A 19,327-nucleotide genomic window follows, 5' to 3' on the forward strand; every position below is an offset into this window, starting at 1 on the left:
AATCCGTATTTTGTCCGGTCAGCAAGACCAAAGGATCGTTTTACGTGCTGTTGTCGCTACCACGTAGAAGCCAGATCTTTGTTTTCAAAAACAATGGAGTTTAGAAAAAAATACACGATTCCGAACATTTTAGATTTCGAGCAAAACTTGTACCCTGTGTATGAACACCTGACTGATATCGCCGTTGCTACTCTATGTGATAAGGATCAAGTTAATAATTCTTACTCGAAGGCGTGTTTAGATCGTGAATGTAGTAAATGTGGACTTTTGTTATTAAAATTTACGGACGAAGAGTTGAATGTTTCGGATGATGCTCCCAATGTATCTTGGGAACGGTACGAATATATCACTGTGAATTCTAAGAAAAAAATTACACTTGTCAGAAAATGCACTAAACCGGGTGATATGTTTAATTACTTTAGAGAACTTTTAGACAAATTCGCTGGACATCAGTTCCGTGCACAGTGGCAATTTTTTTTTAAAGCACAACTTAAATGTTTGAAAGAAAACTTAATTATTACCTAATCACTGTATTATAATTCATGAATATTCCGAAAACTAAGGTTGCAAAGAAAAGTTTGAACTTCAACAAACTTATTTTCAGCGCACCGAGGTATCAATCCATGTGTCCGTAATTTATCGACATGCAATTCTGGAGGTAGACGGAGTAGAAAGTTTGCCGGATATTCCATGTATTATCACTGAGCATTTCTTTGTAATAAGCCCGGATGAGAAAAATGACCAATTTTTACCCAAAAAGTTCAAACCCTTGTCAAGGAGTATTTAGATTCGATTCGATATGATGTAAAAGTTATTCATGAGTTTACTGACGGTTGTCCGGTTCAGTATAAGTCACGAAATTGTTTTGGAATGTTAACCGACATTTGTTCCAAACACGGTTATGAACTTTTCATTCGAAATTATTTCGAAAATTCTCACGCAAAGGGACCTCAGGACGCAGACGGGGGCTTTTTAAAGAATCAAGTAGACATGGCTGTTTTTCGCGGGAACGAAATAATACAATCTGCGGCAGATTTTTTTAAATATTGCGGGAAACATTTGAAGGACACTAAGTCACTGTATTGTAAGCGCCGAATATTTAGATATGTCGAGAATATAGATCGTGACACAATATCTTTTAAACCCGTTCCTGGTATTAGAAGTCTCCATCAGGTTTTTTCTTCTTTGGACGATGCTAATTTGACAGTTAGGTACATGTCATGTTATTCTTGTGAAAACTGTTTGGTTGGTACTTACAAAGACTGCATAAATAATTCCATTGGAAGTAAGGCGACCATACCGATAGTTGTCGAGAACAACCGAACCCGCCATTCGGGTCCCGCAGAATCCACGGAAAATTACGAAATGGAAGACCTCATTGTGCTTGGCACAATACTGGCAGTATACACTGATGAAGCAGATTCAAATTATTACCTTTTTAAAGCAGATGCTTGTCCCGAAACTCTTAAAAAGGACACCACCGATGATTGGGGCGTAACTTACGTAAAGGGATCCAAAGTTGTTCGTGGTTTATACTTTGACCAAACAAAAAAACTTTTGTCGTATAAACTATTGGATAAGAAACATTCCATCATTTCCATTGCATCTGTTATTTACATTTCACCAACTCTTCAATGTTCGACGCGTGGAACTCTTAGTCTTCTGGAAACTACACATCTTGACATTTTATCAGTATTGGATGAAATGGAAGGAGTACAATAAAGTTATTGTTTAAAAACCTCTTTTTTTCCATAAAAAAACATATTGTTATATCCCCCAGCAAAAAAGGTTTGGGCTATATAGGAATCACCCTGTCCTTCTGTCTGTCCATTTTCCTTGTAAGCGGTAATCCTAATAAATTACTTGACGGATATTAATGAAACTTTTCACAATGTAATGTAGTTGTAGTACACTAGCTAAAGACGTGCATGCAGGAAGATAGATCACTTCGTTAAATATTACAATATAGGGTAATATATAGTCTTGTTATGTAAGTGCAACTTATTCTAAAACGTTTATTGGATTTCAATGAAACTTTACATTACTGAAGTATACTATGTGCATAGATGTGCATAAAAAATAATAATGTAGTCTGACAACTGTTACTTGAGCTTATCTCAATCTGAGGGGGAAAGGGGGAGGTGATCGTGATCACAGTTCTTGTTTTATCTGTATTAGAATTAGATTGAAATGAATCAATTAAAAAGAGGTCAAATGGTTTGCAATAAGTGATCATATTTATTGTATTGGGAATACATATCATTATAGTACAATTGTTATTAACGTTACTTATTCTAGAAGTATTTTTGTTGTGTCTGAACCATAAAAAACGTCCGATTTTAGCGATAACGTCTGTTACGCTTATAGGCACGAACATCGCGCGTAACGTCTATATATATATTAGATCAGTGATATAGATATGAACCGGTTCGGTTATAGACAGACATGCATTGCCAGATTAAACGTGCTAGTTCACAAGGTACATCTAACAGTCCACAGATAGACATGTTTCCCTACCCGGACACCTTATTCTGACTCCAACATCAGTTTTTTCTCTTTCCCTAAAACAAATATTATCACCGGTTATATTATTATAGAGCAAATAGCAAAGAATCTGTGTTCTTGATTGAATTGAAAACAATTTATTTTCAATTTACTGCCGTGTACAACAGACTTTTGGCTGCCATTCCGACTGCTATGGCAATATAACCGTGATTTAACCGTGTTACTTGTTGCATCTGCAGTACCGATAGCCGGCATTATAAGGTTTGTCAAGTGTCGCGTGTTTACACATGTGTATATCATGTATATATGTCTCTGGTAATGGTACATAATTCTTTTATTATCCACAATCAATCTTTATACTTTTGCACCCTATTATTCCAGATGATGATCCAGGATCCAGGGGGAGGGGGCCAGGGGGCCCCAAACAAGACAAAGTTTGGAGTGGAATAGGTAAAAAGTATGGATTAACCATAAATGTAGCACCCCGCCCCTATTAAAATCCGCCTCTATATTCTCTATTTACTTATTTTGGTTCATCATTTATTTATTCATTATTTCTTTTTGCAGGATTTGTCACCATGCCTCTAGATTTTCTTTGGTGAGATTTTATCATTTATGGGTTTATGGAAGAATTTCAATAGTAGGAATAAAATCTTGTGTAAAACAAGGATTTGTATAGCGAGACAAATTCACGGGGTGGGGGTCTCTTCCTATATATATGAAGGTATATACATATGTGCCGCTGGAATGGGTCCCTTTTTTGATACGTCAAAAATATTAATGGGGTGCAATTTTACCGAGGAAATATATCAAAACTCTTTGTCATTAAAATTTCCACATCTGCTGAAACTTATTGACACAAGTTTTGAGCTGATAAATATATTAATGGGTTATGATTTCACTGTGAAATATATGTATAGGTAGGGATTTCACAATTATTCAATATATGAATGGGAGGTGTTTTTTAAATCCCAGCTGCACAACTGTACCCAAAATCCCATGTTGAGACCCCCCCCCCCCCCCCCCCCGTGGACAAATCTTGTGTAAAATTGAAATTCTATTTAAATTGGACGAAGGGAGATAATAACGACAGACCATGGTTTGTTGATTCTTCATGGGAAATAACTCCGTATGACAAACTTCAATATGAACTGTGTATAGCCTATAGAGTCGGACCAACGAATAAGTTGAATATTGTCAATGTTATAAAAGAAGTAGTCACTGAAATTTGCAGACGGAAGAATGGCTACTCAAAAAGTAAGATGGGCTGATTTTCTCAGGAAGACCACCTAAAATGAAATTTTTATTTAAAAAATTAATAATTTTTTTAGGGAAGTAAATTAACGAAATCGAAAGTAGGAAAACATCAATTTTTGTTAGTAGTATGAAACAAAAGTCAAAATAAAGGTTTCAAGAATAATAATAAACCGAACTGCGTACAATTTAACTGAAGGTAGATAAAAAAAATTACTGTCAGAGTTCAAACAAAGTTGATTTATATACATACAAAGATTTTAACAGTAGGAGTCTAGGACATCTTTGATTTATAAATGTATATGTGACGGGATTGGTGCCCTTGTGTAGTATATACTTAGCTAGACGTGAGTGGTTAAGCTAGGGAAGCACTTCTTTCACTCAGTCTGTTAGAGTTCTGACATTGAACATGTTGAACACAGAGGTAAAGGGTTTGATACCAGGATTTGGAAAAAAGGGGGATGGGGATGGCACACCAAGGCAACCTTAAAGTGGGACTTGTGAAAAGGCTATGCATTAACCATATAAGTAGCTCCATTACCCCTCCCCATTTATCCTTTTCACATGTTTTAAGTTATTTTATTACTAGCAGTCTAGTTTGATTACAACTGTTGGAATTTTGAGATGAAAAAGTTAAAAAAAAGTTGTAATATTGCAACGTAAACAGGTTTTCGTGTGTAAACAGATTTTCCTTTCATAATTTGTCTCATGAAGTTATACCCCGCTAGCTCAGCCGTTTACGTTACTGGTAGAGAGGGTTCAGCCTAGCTGTGCTTTCGCTCCAGGACTTCGGTCAGCATACTGACAATACAAAGGAACAATAAATTCAATAAATGATAGGTATTAGAAACCTAGAAATAACCAGATGTGACGATTTTGCCAAGCAATGTATTTGCTCATATAACAAATAACCAAGATTCATAAAACAGTTTCATATTTAATAGACAAAGACAATATAAATACATATATAAATATCGCTGTATCTCCATGTGAAAATTTAAATTCTTTAGAATTTCAATACATTTTGGAACTTCCCCTTTAATAGGATAAAACGATGCATTTGCGGTGAAAAATACCAATAAAAGGTCAACCAATTCTAGGGGTTTGGCCTTAGTGCTATCTAATTGATATAATAATACTATTATTATATCAACTATAAAGTTCTAGTATCTATTATTAATAGATACTAGAACTTTATAGGTGTCCGTTTACTTAAAATATGAAGAGCTATACACTAGTCGTCGTTAACAATAAACTAAATTCAATCAATCAAGTTCGTGACGTCCCACCTTCCGAGATAAAATAAATATACCCACCGGTTCTCACCGACTTTGTTAGACTAGAACATGAACCTAGTAATTCCATGTGCTAGGGAACAAAATCAATCCAGTAAATAAAAAAAACATTGCATTAGTCCTATTCCTGTTTAATTCTCGGTCCAACCAGAGCAATGTCTGAAACACATTTTTCAATATCATTGACCAGTTCAAGACCTTAGATAAAAAATTCTATTTCAGAGTAAAGCACGAACAATTCCGAAGATTGACGACCTTTACTCTAAAATATCCCTCGGATTAACCATCTTTCTAAAATATCGCTATCAAAATGCACCCCATTTCTTTATAAACCCGAAATTATAAAATATCTAGCTAGTGTACAATTCCTTCTATTTTTTGGGAACAGAAACGTAAATTTTATTTTAGAAATGTTTGACTCGAAAACCGAAAAGAAATATCAAAAGTAAAGAAAGAAATATTATTTAAGTCAACCATTGAAATACGAATAAAATGAAATTTAAAGTACAACTTACCAGTACGAAAGTTATCCCCAATCTAAAGAAATATTGTCCAGGCGAGGTTTAAATATCCAAGTCAGGACATTGAGTCTCAAGCACGATAAAAACGATCCCCGCAAAAAAGTGACCGGACAACTATAGTTATATATAATACCTAAAAATAGAAAAAGGGGAATTTACGATCACCCATAAGCATAACAATATAATTAGAGTGAGTAAATTGAGTCTAACTCAGTAAAATTAAGGAACATGTTCTTAAGTAAGGCTGGTTAGAGTGCCGCTGCCTTTCAATTTTGAGGTTGCAGGTTAAAATCCTGCTGGTTCCATTGAAATTTCAACACAAAGTATTTAAGGCTGCACTTATTAAATGTTTCATTTTTCTTAGTATGTTGCCCTACAGAAGTCTTTGTAAAAAAAAAATTGTCACAGGGTGCATCAGACATGGGTCCAGGATTTGATGTTAGAATTCTGCTATGTTAAGCCAAAAATTTTAAATGAATTTATTTTTGATTATAAGATGTGTTAGCGTTTGTGTGCATCAGACGTGCCACACCTATATCTGCTCTACTCATTATGCATAAAGCATAGTGAAACACATATTTCATTCATAAACTTAATCTTTTGCAAAGGAAACAGAGATGTTCTGATGTTTGTCTTTGAAATAAATATTACCAGATAATATGACACAAATACTATACTTATCAGAAGGTATAATAAGGCCTTCTTTTTTGGCCTCTTGAATTTGATAATGAAAACATATTATAAATCTATCAAATAGCACCCTTCAAATGTTCATTAGACAATTAGTCTATAAGGTATAAGCAGTTATATTTTTTAATTTAGTCATCATGTATATGTTTATGGTCAATCTGTCATATGAATAAAAGAAGATGTAGTGTATACATGAATACTATACATGTATGTTAATGAAACAGCAAACCAACAAGAAAAAAAAATATCTAGAGGGCAACATACAGGCTTCAACAATAGACTGTGTTTATACAATATATATATGTCAAGCTCTAAATTCTCCTAAATATAAAAAAAGTTTACTATTCAAGCATCTTGCATTTAATGCAAAACTGGGAGTGATATTGTCACATTTTCAGATCTGATCATTTTAGGTTTGAGCCAAGGCCTAACCTAAAAAGGTATTCTGGTATAAGATGTCTTGGCTTATATCTTGCTCTGTCAAAACTAATGTGCAAAATTACCATTGTATATCAATTTTGACATGTTCATGAAATCGTACTAACATAAGAAGTTATATTTTGCACTCAAATTCAAAGATCATGTCATCCTTTTCATTTATCGATAAAATTAACATAGATGGATTTGAAAGGCTTGTAGAATTAACTAATTTTGCAGTTTCAAGGGCGTGTGGCTCTAACATGTCTAATAAAGGCAACAGTAGTATACCGCTGTACGAAATTCATAAATCGATTGAGAAAAAAACAAATCTAATATCTAATATCAGACTTCTTTCTTTAGCTCGGAACGGTGAGCTTTTGCCATCACTTGGCGTCCGTTGTCGTCGTCTGTCGTCGTCCTTCTGGTGTAAACTATTTCAAACATCTTCTCCTCTAAAACTACTGAACCAATTCCAACCAAACTTAAGCTGAATGATGCTTAGGGTATCTAGAATAAAGTTTGTGTTTTATTTACTGTTTCGTCATATAACATGGCCGCCATGACTAAAAATAGAACATAGGGGTAAAATGCAGTTTTTGGCTTATATCTCAAAAACCAAAGCATTTAGAGCAAATCTGACATGGGTTAAAGTGTTCATTAGGTGAAGTTCTATCAGCCCTGAAATTTTCAGTTGTATCTGATAACCCATTGTTGGGTTGCTGCCACTAAATTGGTAATTTTAAGGAAATTTTGCAGTTTTTATACGACCGCAAAAAATTTTTTGTAGCTGTATATTGGTATGACGTTGGCGTCGTTGTCGTCGTCGTTGTCGTCCTCGTCCGGCGGTGTCCTGCGTCGTCTGAAGACACATTGGTTTTCGCACTCTAACTTTAGTTTAAGTGAATGGATCTTTATGAAATTTTACCACAAGGTTCAATACCACAAAAGGAAGGTTGGGATTGATTTTGAGGGTTATGGTACCAACAGTAAAGGAATTAGGGGCCAAAAAGGGGCCAAAAATAAGCATTTTTGTAACTTCCAGACATAACTTGTGTGTTAGTGTATGGATCTCTCTGACATTGTACCACAAGGTTCCATATCACTAAAGGAATGCTGGGATTGATTTTGGGGGTAATTGCCTCAAAATTGTAGGAATTAGGGGCCAAAAAAGGGGCAAAAAACAAGCATTTTTCTAGTTTCATGACAATAACTTGTGTGTAAGTGTATGGATCTTTCTGAAATTGTACTACAAGGTTCCATATCACAAAGGGAAAGCTGGAATTGAGTTTGGGGGTAATTGCCGAAACGTTTAGGAATTGGGGGCCAAAAAAGGGGCCAAAAAGGGGCCAAAAAACAATAACTTGTGTTCAAGTGTATGGATCTCTCTGAAATTGTACTGCAAGGTACTATACCACAAAGGAAAGGCTGGGATTGATGATGGGGGTAATTGCCTCAATATTTTAGGAATTAGGGGCCAAAAAGGGGCCAAAAACAAGCATTTTTCTAGTTTCAGGACAATAACTTGTGTGTAAGTGTATGGATCTTTCTGAAATTGTACTACAAGGTTCCATATCACAAAGGGAAAGCTGGGTTTAAGTTTGGGGGTAATTGCCCTAAACGTTTAGGAATTTGGGGCCAAAAAGGGGCCCAAAAAACACATTTTTCTAGTTTCCAGACAATAACTTGTGTTCAAGTGTATGGATCTCTCTGAAATTGTACTGCAAGGTACCATACCACTAAGGGAAGGCTGGGATTGAGTTTGGGGGTGATGAATCATAAGGGGGTTCAAAAAATTTGGGGGGGGGATTTATTTTTTTTTCCTTTTTTGTTTCTTTTAAAATTTTCCATTTTAAGTTGGTTATTTCTGATTTATATTTAAAATCAAATAATAATGATATGGTAGGAGATACACACCAAACAGGATGTGTAAATAATTATATAATAAGTATTGTGCAATAGCAAGAAATTTTCAATTGCACAGTATTGCGCAATAGCAAGAAATATTTAATAGCACAGGATTGTGCAAAAGAAGATACTTCCTATAAATTGCTTATTTCTTGACCAATTTCAATGGGGTTTTATTCTTGATTTCATGGGGTTCTTTAATATGCTGAATCTAAATGTGTATTTAGTTTTTGGATTCTGGGCCCCGTTTTTAAATTGGTCCACATTGAGGTCCAAAGGGTCCAAAATTAAACTTTGTTAGATTTCATCAAAAATTGAATTATTGGGGTTCTTTGATATGCCGAATCTAACCATGTATTTAGATTCTTAAATTTTGGTTCCGTTTTCAAATTGGTCTACATTAAGGTCCAAAGGGTCCAAAATTAAACTTAGTTTGATTTTAACAAAAATTGAATTCTTAGGGTTCTTTGATATGCTGAATCTAAACATGTATTTAGATTTTTTATTATGGGCCCAGTTTTCAAGTTGGTCCAAATCGGGGTCCAAAATTAAACTTTGTTTGATTTCAACAAAAATTGAATATATGGGGTTCTTTGATATGCTGAATCTAACCATGTATTTAGATTTTTGATTTTTGGGCCCCGTTATCAACTTTGTCCACATTGAGGTCAAAAGGGTCCAAAATTAAACTTTGTTTGATTTCATCAAAAATTGAATTATTGGGGTTCTTTGATATGCTGAATCTAACCGTGTATTTAGATTTTGGATATTGGACCATAATAGGTGAATGTCCAATTTAAAATTTTTTAAGTTCTTAGACCACATTTATTCTGTGTTAGAAACCTATGCTGTGTCAAATATTTAATCACAATCCAAATGCAAAGCTGTATCAAGCTTGAATGTTGTGTCCATACTTCCCCCAACTGTTCAGGGTTCGACCTCTGCGGTCGTATCAAGCTGCGCCCTGCGGAGCATTTTATTGGTTATTATCTTGAATATTATTAATGATAAAGATAAACTGTGAACAGCAAAAATGTTCAGCAAGGTAAGATCTACAAATAAGTTCATATGATCAAAATTGTCAATTGACCCCTTAAGGAGTTATATTGCCCTTTAAGGACAATTTTACACATTTTGTTTATCATGTTTTCTAACTTTAAAAAATCTTCTTCTCTGAAACTACTGAACCAATTCCAACCAAACTTAAGCTGAATGATTCTAAGGGTATCTAGAATAAAGTTTGTGTTTTATTTTCTGTTTTGTAAAAAAACATGGCCGCCATGGCTAAAAATAGAACGTAGGGGTAAAATGCAATTTTTGGCTTTTATCTCAAAAACCAAAGCATTTAGAGCTAATCTGATGAGATATAAAAATGTTTATAAGGCCAAGCTGTGTTGGCCCTGAAATTTTCAGATGAATCTAACAACCCATTGTTGGATTACTGCCACTTAATTGGTAATTTTAAGGAAATTTTGCAGATTTTGGTTATTATCTTGAATATTATTAATGATAAAGATAAACTGTAAACAGCAAAAAAGTTCAGCAAAGTAAGATCTACAAATAAGTTTTGTATGACCAAAATTGTCAATTTTCCCCTTAAGGAGTTATTGCCCTTTAGAATCAATTTTTCATAATTTGTTCATTTAGTTTGCTTACTTTAAAAAATCTTCTCCCTTGAAACTGCTGAATCAATTTCAGCCAAATTTGGGCTGAATGAGTTTCAGAGTATCTAGTATAAATTTTGTATTTTATTTTCTTGTATGTCAAGAAACATAGCCACTACGGCTAAAATGAAACATAGGGGTAAAATGCATTTCTTTGATTTTGAAGAAAATATGACAGATACAAAGAACATTTCAATGGAAGTTTTAAGCCATTCATTAATATATATTGAAAAGCTATAATATATGTACAATTTAGAAAAAATAATGGCAGTCAAAAATAAGAGACAAGAGCACTTTGATACCATGTGGAATGCATTTAAAGAATTATTTTTATAATTCAATTTGTCATTTATTATTTACAGATAATTATTGCCAAAACTAACATAATATATTATTGTATCTAATAGCACAACTTATTATGTACTGAAAATCTTACAGGATATTTTAACTTCTTCCTTTTTCATAAAATACTTTAGCCTTCTCATGTGCCACACAGTGGTACATAAACATTTAACACAAATTATCTTTTCTTCCGTATTTATGTTCTCTTTTCTATATAAAACTGAATTTTCGACAATGTTTATTGTCATAAATAAATAGATATTCAAATGTATTGCTAATATTATCGTGTGTATGTTTGATGTGTTGTATTTGTTGTAATTCTGGAAAATAATAAAAATTAAAAAAAAAAAAAATATATATTGAAAAGCAAAAATAATCATAGATGAAAGATTTAAGCAAAAAATTACAGGTGAGTAATTCAGGCTCTTGAGAGCCTCTTGTTTATCTTTATTATACACTTCTTCCTCTGCAAATAAATTTGTTTTCTCTAATTCTCAGTACATTTAAAACATCATCGGAGATATAGAAAATTATCCAATTTTGGTATTTAACATGTTTAATTGTTGCATTTGTAGCATTCATTTTTTTTAGAATTAACTAACACTTAGGGATCAAAGTAAGGTGGTTTTGAATTTTTGTTGAAACTTTCTAAATACATATTTCCTTACAAATCAGTAAAGTTGACTGAGGACTGATTCATTTCCTTTTTTTATTTGGCCTGAGTGGTATTACTAAGACAAATGTTAGGCCTTGCATAAGGATATCTGGCAAAAATGTGATAACAAAATATATATTTAGTTGCTGCGATAAAAAATCAACCCATTCATGTCAAGTGCAATTTAGATATTAATTAATTTGTGAGTAGAGGAGCGGTGATCTTGCCAGGGGAGCTAAATTTTGAACTAATGTTTTCAATTGAAGGGCAGATACTGTAATTAAACTGGGTATATATTATTTCAACTTAATTTTATGCCATTTTGAGAGAACTTACTCCTTTTTATTATACATCCGTTTACGGGACGTATTATGGTATACCGTTGTCCATCTGTCCGTCCGTCTGTCCGTCCGTCCGTCGTCAACATGTCGGACATTAACTCAAAAAGTTTTAACCAATATGCATGAAACTTGGGTGAATTGTTTATATCTATTGATGTGAGCTCCCTTTCGTTTTTTATATAATTCAGATTTACCGTTGCCGAGTTTTGGGGTTTTATTTATTAAAAAAGGGGGGATTTTCCAGTTTTCCGACAATAACTCAAGAATGCTTTCACCAACTTGCAAGAAATTTTGGTGAATTGTTTTTATCTATTGATATGAGCTCCCTTTTTTAGATTTAACGTTTCCGAGTTACAGGGTTTTATTCATAAAAAAAGGGGGATTTTCCAGTTTTCGGACAATAACTAAAAAATGCTTTCAGCAGTTCTCATGAAACTTTGGTGAATTGTTTATATCTGTTGATGTAAGCTCCCTTTAGAATTTTATAAAAATTTTAGATTTTACATTTCTGAGTTATGGGGTTTTATTCATTAAAAAAGGGGGGATTTTCCAGTTTTTGGACAATAACTCAAAAATGCTTTCAGCAGTTCTCATGAAACTTTGTTGAATTATTTATAGCTATTGATGTAATCTCCCTATTGATTTTCATAAATTTCAAATATGACATTGAGAAGAAATTGAACTTTATTTGTTTATAGTCTGACAACAGATTTACTAAGTATTGCGCAACAGCACAGTGTATTGCACAACAGCAAGAAATCTTTAATTGAATATAAATTCAATTCATATAACCAATTTCAAGTTCTTTGACTACATTTATTCAGAAACCTATAATATGTCAAATATTTAATTACAATCCAAATTCAGACCTGTATCAAGCTTGAATATTGTGTCCATTTTTGCCCCAACTGTTTAGGGTTGGAGCTCTGCGGGCATATCCAGCTGCACTCAGCGAAACAGTTTATTGAATATGTTGAAAGCAATTGATCTAGATATTATCCCTAACTGATAAATATTTTTTTTATTGACCAAAGGATGATTTTCTCTTGTAAAAATGAATAAACTAGTGTTTTTAAATTTGTTATCCATTTAGTTCTTGAGAATAAGTATGTGCAGTGTTTTTTTTAACTGAATTTTAATTGTTAATTTATTGATGTCTCTTTTTAGTCTTGTAGGAAAATTTAAGATTTAATTTATCTCAACATTGGTTCTTAGAATGCTAATTTTGTTTAACTCTGTCAGATTCAGTATGTGCATGTCCCTAGTCAGCAGCCTGTAATTCAGTGGTTGTGCCTGTCAACACTGAGGTTGTGAGTTTGAATCCTGCATGTGGCAGGTGCACTTGACTCCAATCTTAATTGACTAGGATTGTCAGTTTTTCTTACAGAAGGTCAGTGCTTCTCTCCAGGCACTTCGGCTTCCTCCACCAATAAAAACTGACCACCACGAAATAGCACAAAAGTGTTGAAAGTGGCGATAAACACCAATCAATCAGTCAATCAATTATTGCTATAAATCATATTAGTTTTTTTATTATTGTTTTGTACATAAATCAGTTTGTATGTCTTTTGTTTGAATTGCTTTACATTTGTCATTTGGGGGACTTTTATAGCTTGCTATGCAGTATGGGTTTGCTCATTGTTGCATGTCGTTCAGTGACGTATAGCTGCTAACTTCTACTTCATTTGGTGTATGGTGGTGACAACTTATTGCAACTATGCCACATCAACTTATTTTTATATAGACATTAATTTACTATCATGAATATGATGAACAGTATCATTTTGCAATACTTTGAAATTTTAGGTCATACCTACTATACCAGAATCAGTGAAAGAACACATCCGAGATAATTTATATCAATTTGTCAGTGACCTTGCAAATTTTGCAAGTGAAGCTGAACGTGATGAAGCCCAAAGACAATACGTAATGTTGTTAAATGCCGAAAGCAACCTGAAGGGCATATTAAAGGATCAGGTACCATTGTTTTCATTCATAGTGAATTTATAATTTTAAAATCGTTAAATTAACAAACTGTTCAGAATTTTCTGTAAATTACTTATAATTTGTAGACTTGAGCTTGTAATTTTTTCACTTATAATCAAGTAATTTATTAATATGCATACAAATTCTTGTATTTTTTTTAATTCTATTTTTTGACGTTCGTTTTGGAGTTACTGGACCTTAATTATATCAAAAAAGAAAATATAGTTTTGACATGCGTAATGATTTAACGCGAGAGTCAACAAAATGTTACCTGAAATAATCATTAAATTAAATTTGCAATAATTAAATTTTTTATGGAGTTTTTAAATGACGGTAATGGCAAAATTCGTTTATTTTTGTTTCTAATAATTTCATTAACTTAGTGCATTTGAATAAAAAAATCTTCCTTCGTTTTTAATTGCAGTTTAAAAGATTACCAAACACTCCTGATGACAAATTATTTAACATGGAGATATTTAAAAAGACTGCTGATGATACTATTCTATCAAGAGCAATACTAAATCAGTTAAACAAGAATCCAGTTGCTTTAAAAGCAAGCTGGGACTATTATGTATTAACACAATCAGAAAGAACATTACAGGCTTTACAAGGAAAGGTAGTTAACCTACTATAACTTTTTGATTCCCCCAAATCATGCTTGCTCATTAAACTACATGTTTGAAATCTATGCTTTTGTATTACTTTATATGTTTTATCTAATATGGCTTAGACAACAACATAATTTAAGGATGTTTAATTTAAGAATAGGTAATCTTTGTAGATTGTGAAACTGATTTCTGTCCGCTAATTCAGGTAAATGGACAGAATCTTTAGAGGTTTTAGATAAAATTCGTGCTTTTGATGGTTCTTTTAATTCTGTTGACAGTTATGATTTTTCTATTCTCTACACTACACTTCCACACAATCTTATCAAGAAATAGTTTTCATATTTAATTAAATGGTCTTTTGAAAAATCTCGTTGCAAATTTATTTGCTGTAACTCGTTTAAAGCCTTTTTACTCTAACGAAAAAGGAAAGTATGCTAGATACACTTACTGGAAATGTGAAGACATGATTGAATCTTTAAATTTTCTCCTGGGCAACATATATGTGCGTTTCGGCGTTAAAGTATATCGACATGTAGTAGATATTCCTATGGGCACTAATTGTGCTGCTTTAATAGCAAATTTATTCCTGTATTGCTATGAATCTCAGTTTATGACCAAACTCAGTAAAGACACGTCATTGTTACATATGGTTGACACATTCAAGAATATCTACTGTTATCTTGATGATGTTTTTTCATTAAATATTCCAGAGTTCCCTAACTATACTACCGAAATTTACCCAAAGGAACTTACTTTAAATAAATCTAACATAAACAGCAGTAGTTGTCCTTTTCATGATTTAGACATTTCAATTTCTAAAGGGAAACTCCATACTAAAATTTACAACAAAAGAGAGGTTTTTCATTCCCTATTGTTAATTGTCCTTTTTTAGACGGCGATGTTCCTTTGGCTCCATCATACAGTGTTTATATATCCAAACTTGTTCGTTATGCCCGTGTGTGTAGTGATGTCATAGATTTTAACGAACGTAATCAATGCATCACTGGTAAATTATTAAGTCTAGGATTTCGTTACCATAAATTACTTAAAATTTTTACTAAATTATTTCATAGATATAAAGATTTGATTAGTAAATTTGGCTGTACCTGAAGAAAACTTATTAAAAACGGTATTTCACATCTTAAATTTTACGGTAATATTGTACTAAAAGAGTGGAAATCACTATGTGATCCGTGTAAACTCATCGAACCTTTAAACAAACTTATTAGTAAAGGTTATCTTATTAATGTTGTAATAAGATCTTTGAATATTGTTTACATTGGCACAAATATCAATTTTGTCACCAGCAAATTAAAACATAACTAAATTTGTATTCTTTTCAAATGGTTTTTTGGATGTATTATTACACATCCAAGTTCATTTTCTATATAGAGATTGCTTAGCTATTTATAACATTATACATATTTATTATAAGGTTAAATCCAAACTATCCTACTGCTTGTCGATACTTTTATTTTGGCATTGCACAAGTCTTGTCTTGTCTTCTTTGACTGTACATGGCGTTAAAACACTGAATCCCTGGGATGTGCTTTAGTTGATTTTAGTCTCTGATGCATGATTTTTTATTATTTATTGTTTTTGGCTTTTAACTAGCTTTCAGTAACTGTGAGTACTCTCAAATCGTACTTTCGTGTTAATTTGACCTTTTTTACCATTTGTAATGCATTTTTGTTATTCAATGTTACTTATTTTGTGTTATATCTCGTCTCACTATTTTTAATATGTACCACCTTTGATAAGTGTTTAGTATGACGATAAATTTTCACTGCTGTTCTCGTACTACATTAACTATGAACAACAAATTTATTTATTTTGTAAAAAATATCTCCGTACTCCTAACAACAAAATTATTATATTTAAATTTACCTGTGTACGTTATTTTATTTAACGCCATTTTGTCCAAGGTTATAGTGTGTCTTTCTATGTTGTAATGTTACACTACTATTTCAGGTTAGGGTGAAGGTTGGCGCCTGTTAAAACTTTGATGTGGTTCTTTAGTATTTCTTGTTTCTTGTTTTTTATATAGATTAGACCGTTGGTTTTCCTGTTTGAATTGTTTTTCACTAGTCATTTTGGGGCCCTTTATAGCTTGCTGTTTGGTGTGAGCCAAGGCACCGTGTTGAAGGCACTACTTTGACCTATAATTGTTTACTTTTTACACATTGTGACTTGGATGGAGAGTTGTCTCATTGGCACTCATACCACATCTTATTATTTCTAGAAAGTAAACAAAATGATAGAATCAAAAATCACAGATCAGAAATTCACAATGAACTATACTTTACAAGGATTTGACTTTGTAAGAGAACGTTCTTTAAATTATTTTCTTTTGTGGATTAATTCCTTTTACAATTGTGCATTGAAAAATGAAAGATTTATCTAAAGTAAATCATACAGACTTATATTTTTAGTGCCATGAGACCAGTCAATTTTTTATAGCCACTTTGACAACTAGTTTTCTTAACAATCATCTCATTATTATTAAGTCTTCAAATGCTTTTTTATCTATAAGTTAGGGAAAAATACACAAATAATTTGAAAGTAAGAAAAATATACTGTATCATGCAAGTTATTTTTATGCCCCCGCCGTAGTGGAGCATTAAGTTTTACCCTTGTCTGTACGTCCGTCCATACGTCCCAAAGTTGGTTTCTGTTCTCTAACTTTAGTTTGCCTCTACCAAATGTTATGAAACTTATATAAAATGCTTATTACCACAAAATGCAGATAAAATTTGAATTTTGGTGGCGTCACTTTAACCGTTCTAGTGTTATGCCCCTTTACAAATGGAAAAATTGCTGAATTTTTCGTTTCTGTTCTCTAACTTTAGTTTGCCTCAACCAAATGTTATGAAACCTATACACAATGCTTATTACCACAAAACACAGATCAAGTTTGAATTTTGGTGGCGTCGCTTTAATCATTCTAGAGTTATGCCCCTTTACAAATGGAAAAATTGCTGAATTTTTCGTTTCTGTTCTCTAACTTTAGTTTGCCTTAACCAAATGTTATGAAACTTATACACAATGCTTATTATTTAAAATACAGATCAAGTTTGAATTTTGGTGGTGTCACTTTAACTGTCTAGAGTCATCACTACAAAAGTCAAAAAGTCTGAAAAGACCAGTTTTTGTCTGAATTTGCATGAATTTTTACTCGACATTCTTAATTTGTCTGAATAATTTTTAAAAATTCTTGACATAGTATGAATTTGTCTAAAAAGGTTCTTGATTTTTCTTGACAAGTGTCTTGACAGTATGAACATTGTCTTAAAATTTCTCGACACTTCCTGTATCATCTGATAAGAGTCTGGATTAGTCTCGACCAATTCTTGACTGTCTTAAATTTGTCTCGATCTGTCTTGACATATTCTTGACATTCTAAATAATGTCTGAATATGTCTCGACACATTCTTGACAGTCTTAAATATGTCTTGACACTATCTCAACAGTTTAAATTTCGCCTGAAATGTGAACAGACTTATTCTGCACTGTTTATGACATTCTATTGCTGTTGTATACTCCTTTTTATTATGGCTAAACTAAACTTTGAAGAATCAAGGATTAATTTGGTATAGTAAGATACCCTTTTGGTGCAACTAAGTTGGAATACCCTGAATAATCCCCCATGTAGTTTAATTTTGATTTATTTTTATTAAACATTTAAGTAATTGTTTTCACTTGGAATATAAGTCAAAGGTATTGACAAACAGCATTTAGATTTTTGCCAGTCGCAAAACTGCCAGTCAAATTTGCTTTACTGAAATAGGTGTCTTGTATCTCTTTTGGACCCCACAATTCATCTTTTGGGTTTGTGTGGCTAAAAAAAGAGGGGGGGGGGGGCTTTCGTTTAGGTCAAAGAATTTGTTCCCATCTTGATTCAAAAACCTTATTCATTTTTTAGAACAACCCAAAAACATTTTTTATTCAAATTTGAGTGTTGAATTTTATAATTTTTTATCAAAAATAAATATTTGTGATAACTCCTTCCTGAAAAGAAAAAAATGTTTAGATCTATATTATGCATGTCTGTTTGAGAACCATTTCATAAGACCGATGATTTCTATAGAAATCATTGATGGGACCCATTATAAATACTTTTTTTTTTATTATTCCTGGAGTAGATAATAATTTTCTTTTAATCTTTGGGAATTATTCAATTTGTTTTTATGTTAAAATAATTAACTTCATAATTTTGATGAAGAAAATCCATTTCAATTCAATTTTTTTTCATCAAAATGATGATTTACATTTTCATCTATCAACAAACTTTATAAATTGTAGTGGCATGGTCGGTCAACTGATAAGTTGTATGGCGGATTACAGGTAAAGCAATAACTTCTATTTGACAGTTGCGTGTACTCTGGGGTGTGGAATACCTTAATTTTATGGGGAACATCCTGTCCATGTGTAATACTTAATATATTCCAACAGATGACATAACACTAATTTTTCTTCTGTTAAATGAATGATTTGTATATCATCATAATTTGCTATTTATATAAACCACATTTTGGTATAATAATTATTTACCATATCAACATTGAATATTATGAATGTAGAATGAAATAATTGTCTACAGTATGATTGGTTTGAATCATTTAATTTATAAGATTTAGGAATCAAAATTTGTAATTATTTAAAAACCCACATTGAAATTGTTTTATATCAACACACCCACATTTGAATTATTTTATACTTTAGATTTCAGCCATATTTGCATTTGTAAAAATATTTATATACCCAAATTTTCAATTATTTTACATGCCCAACTTTTATTTTTGTTGTAAAGAAGTGTAACTTGAAACAACAGTATATCATATAAAGAGAAATAAAGATTAAAGTTATATCAAGAATATTGGTCATGATTTGTAAAACTCAGAACTGTCAATTAAATTTAAGACACGATTCAAAATGTTCAGAATATGTCAAGCCATACTGAGAAAAAATAAGAATGTCGAGAATATGTCGAGAAATTTCAAGACAGTATTCAAATGTCAAGAATTTGTCAAGAAATTTTAAGACCATATTCAGAATGTCGAGAATATATCGAGTAAATTTCATACAAATTTAATATAAATGAGAATTTGTCAAGAAAAATTAAGACACAAGTCATACTTTTG

The 19,327-nt window shown here is 32.3% G+C and overlaps 1 protein-coding gene across 3 annotated transcripts in view; it reads left to right on the top strand.

Moving 5' to 3' along the window:
- LOC127715520 (uncharacterized) overlaps positions 1-19,327 on the top strand; it is a 248,440-nt gene that overhangs the window by 216,653 nt on the left and 12,460 nt on the right. The window contains exons 2-4 of one of the 3 annotated variants that reach the window (XM_052221579.1): positions 3,678-3,762; positions 13,399-13,569; positions 14,003-14,194. In XM_052221579.1, the coding sequence (XP_052077539.1) occupies positions 3,748-3,762; positions 13,399-13,569; positions 14,003-14,194 (378 nt within the window). In that variant the 5' untranslated portion in view covers positions 3,678-3,747. Of the gene's footprint in view, positions 1-3,627; positions 3,763-13,398; positions 13,570-14,002; positions 14,195-19,327 lie in introns of those variants that run through there. The other 2 variants (XM_052221581.1, XM_052221580.1) reach the window with 2 other exon arrangements.

Source organism: Mytilus californianus, unplaced genomic scaffold (assembly GCF_021869535.1).
Source record: "Mytilus californianus isolate M0D057914Y unplaced genomic scaffold, xbMytCali1.0.p SCAF_9, whole genome shotgun sequence".
NCBI lineage: Eukaryota > Metazoa > Mollusca > Bivalvia > Mytilida > Mytilidae > Mytilus > Mytilus californianus.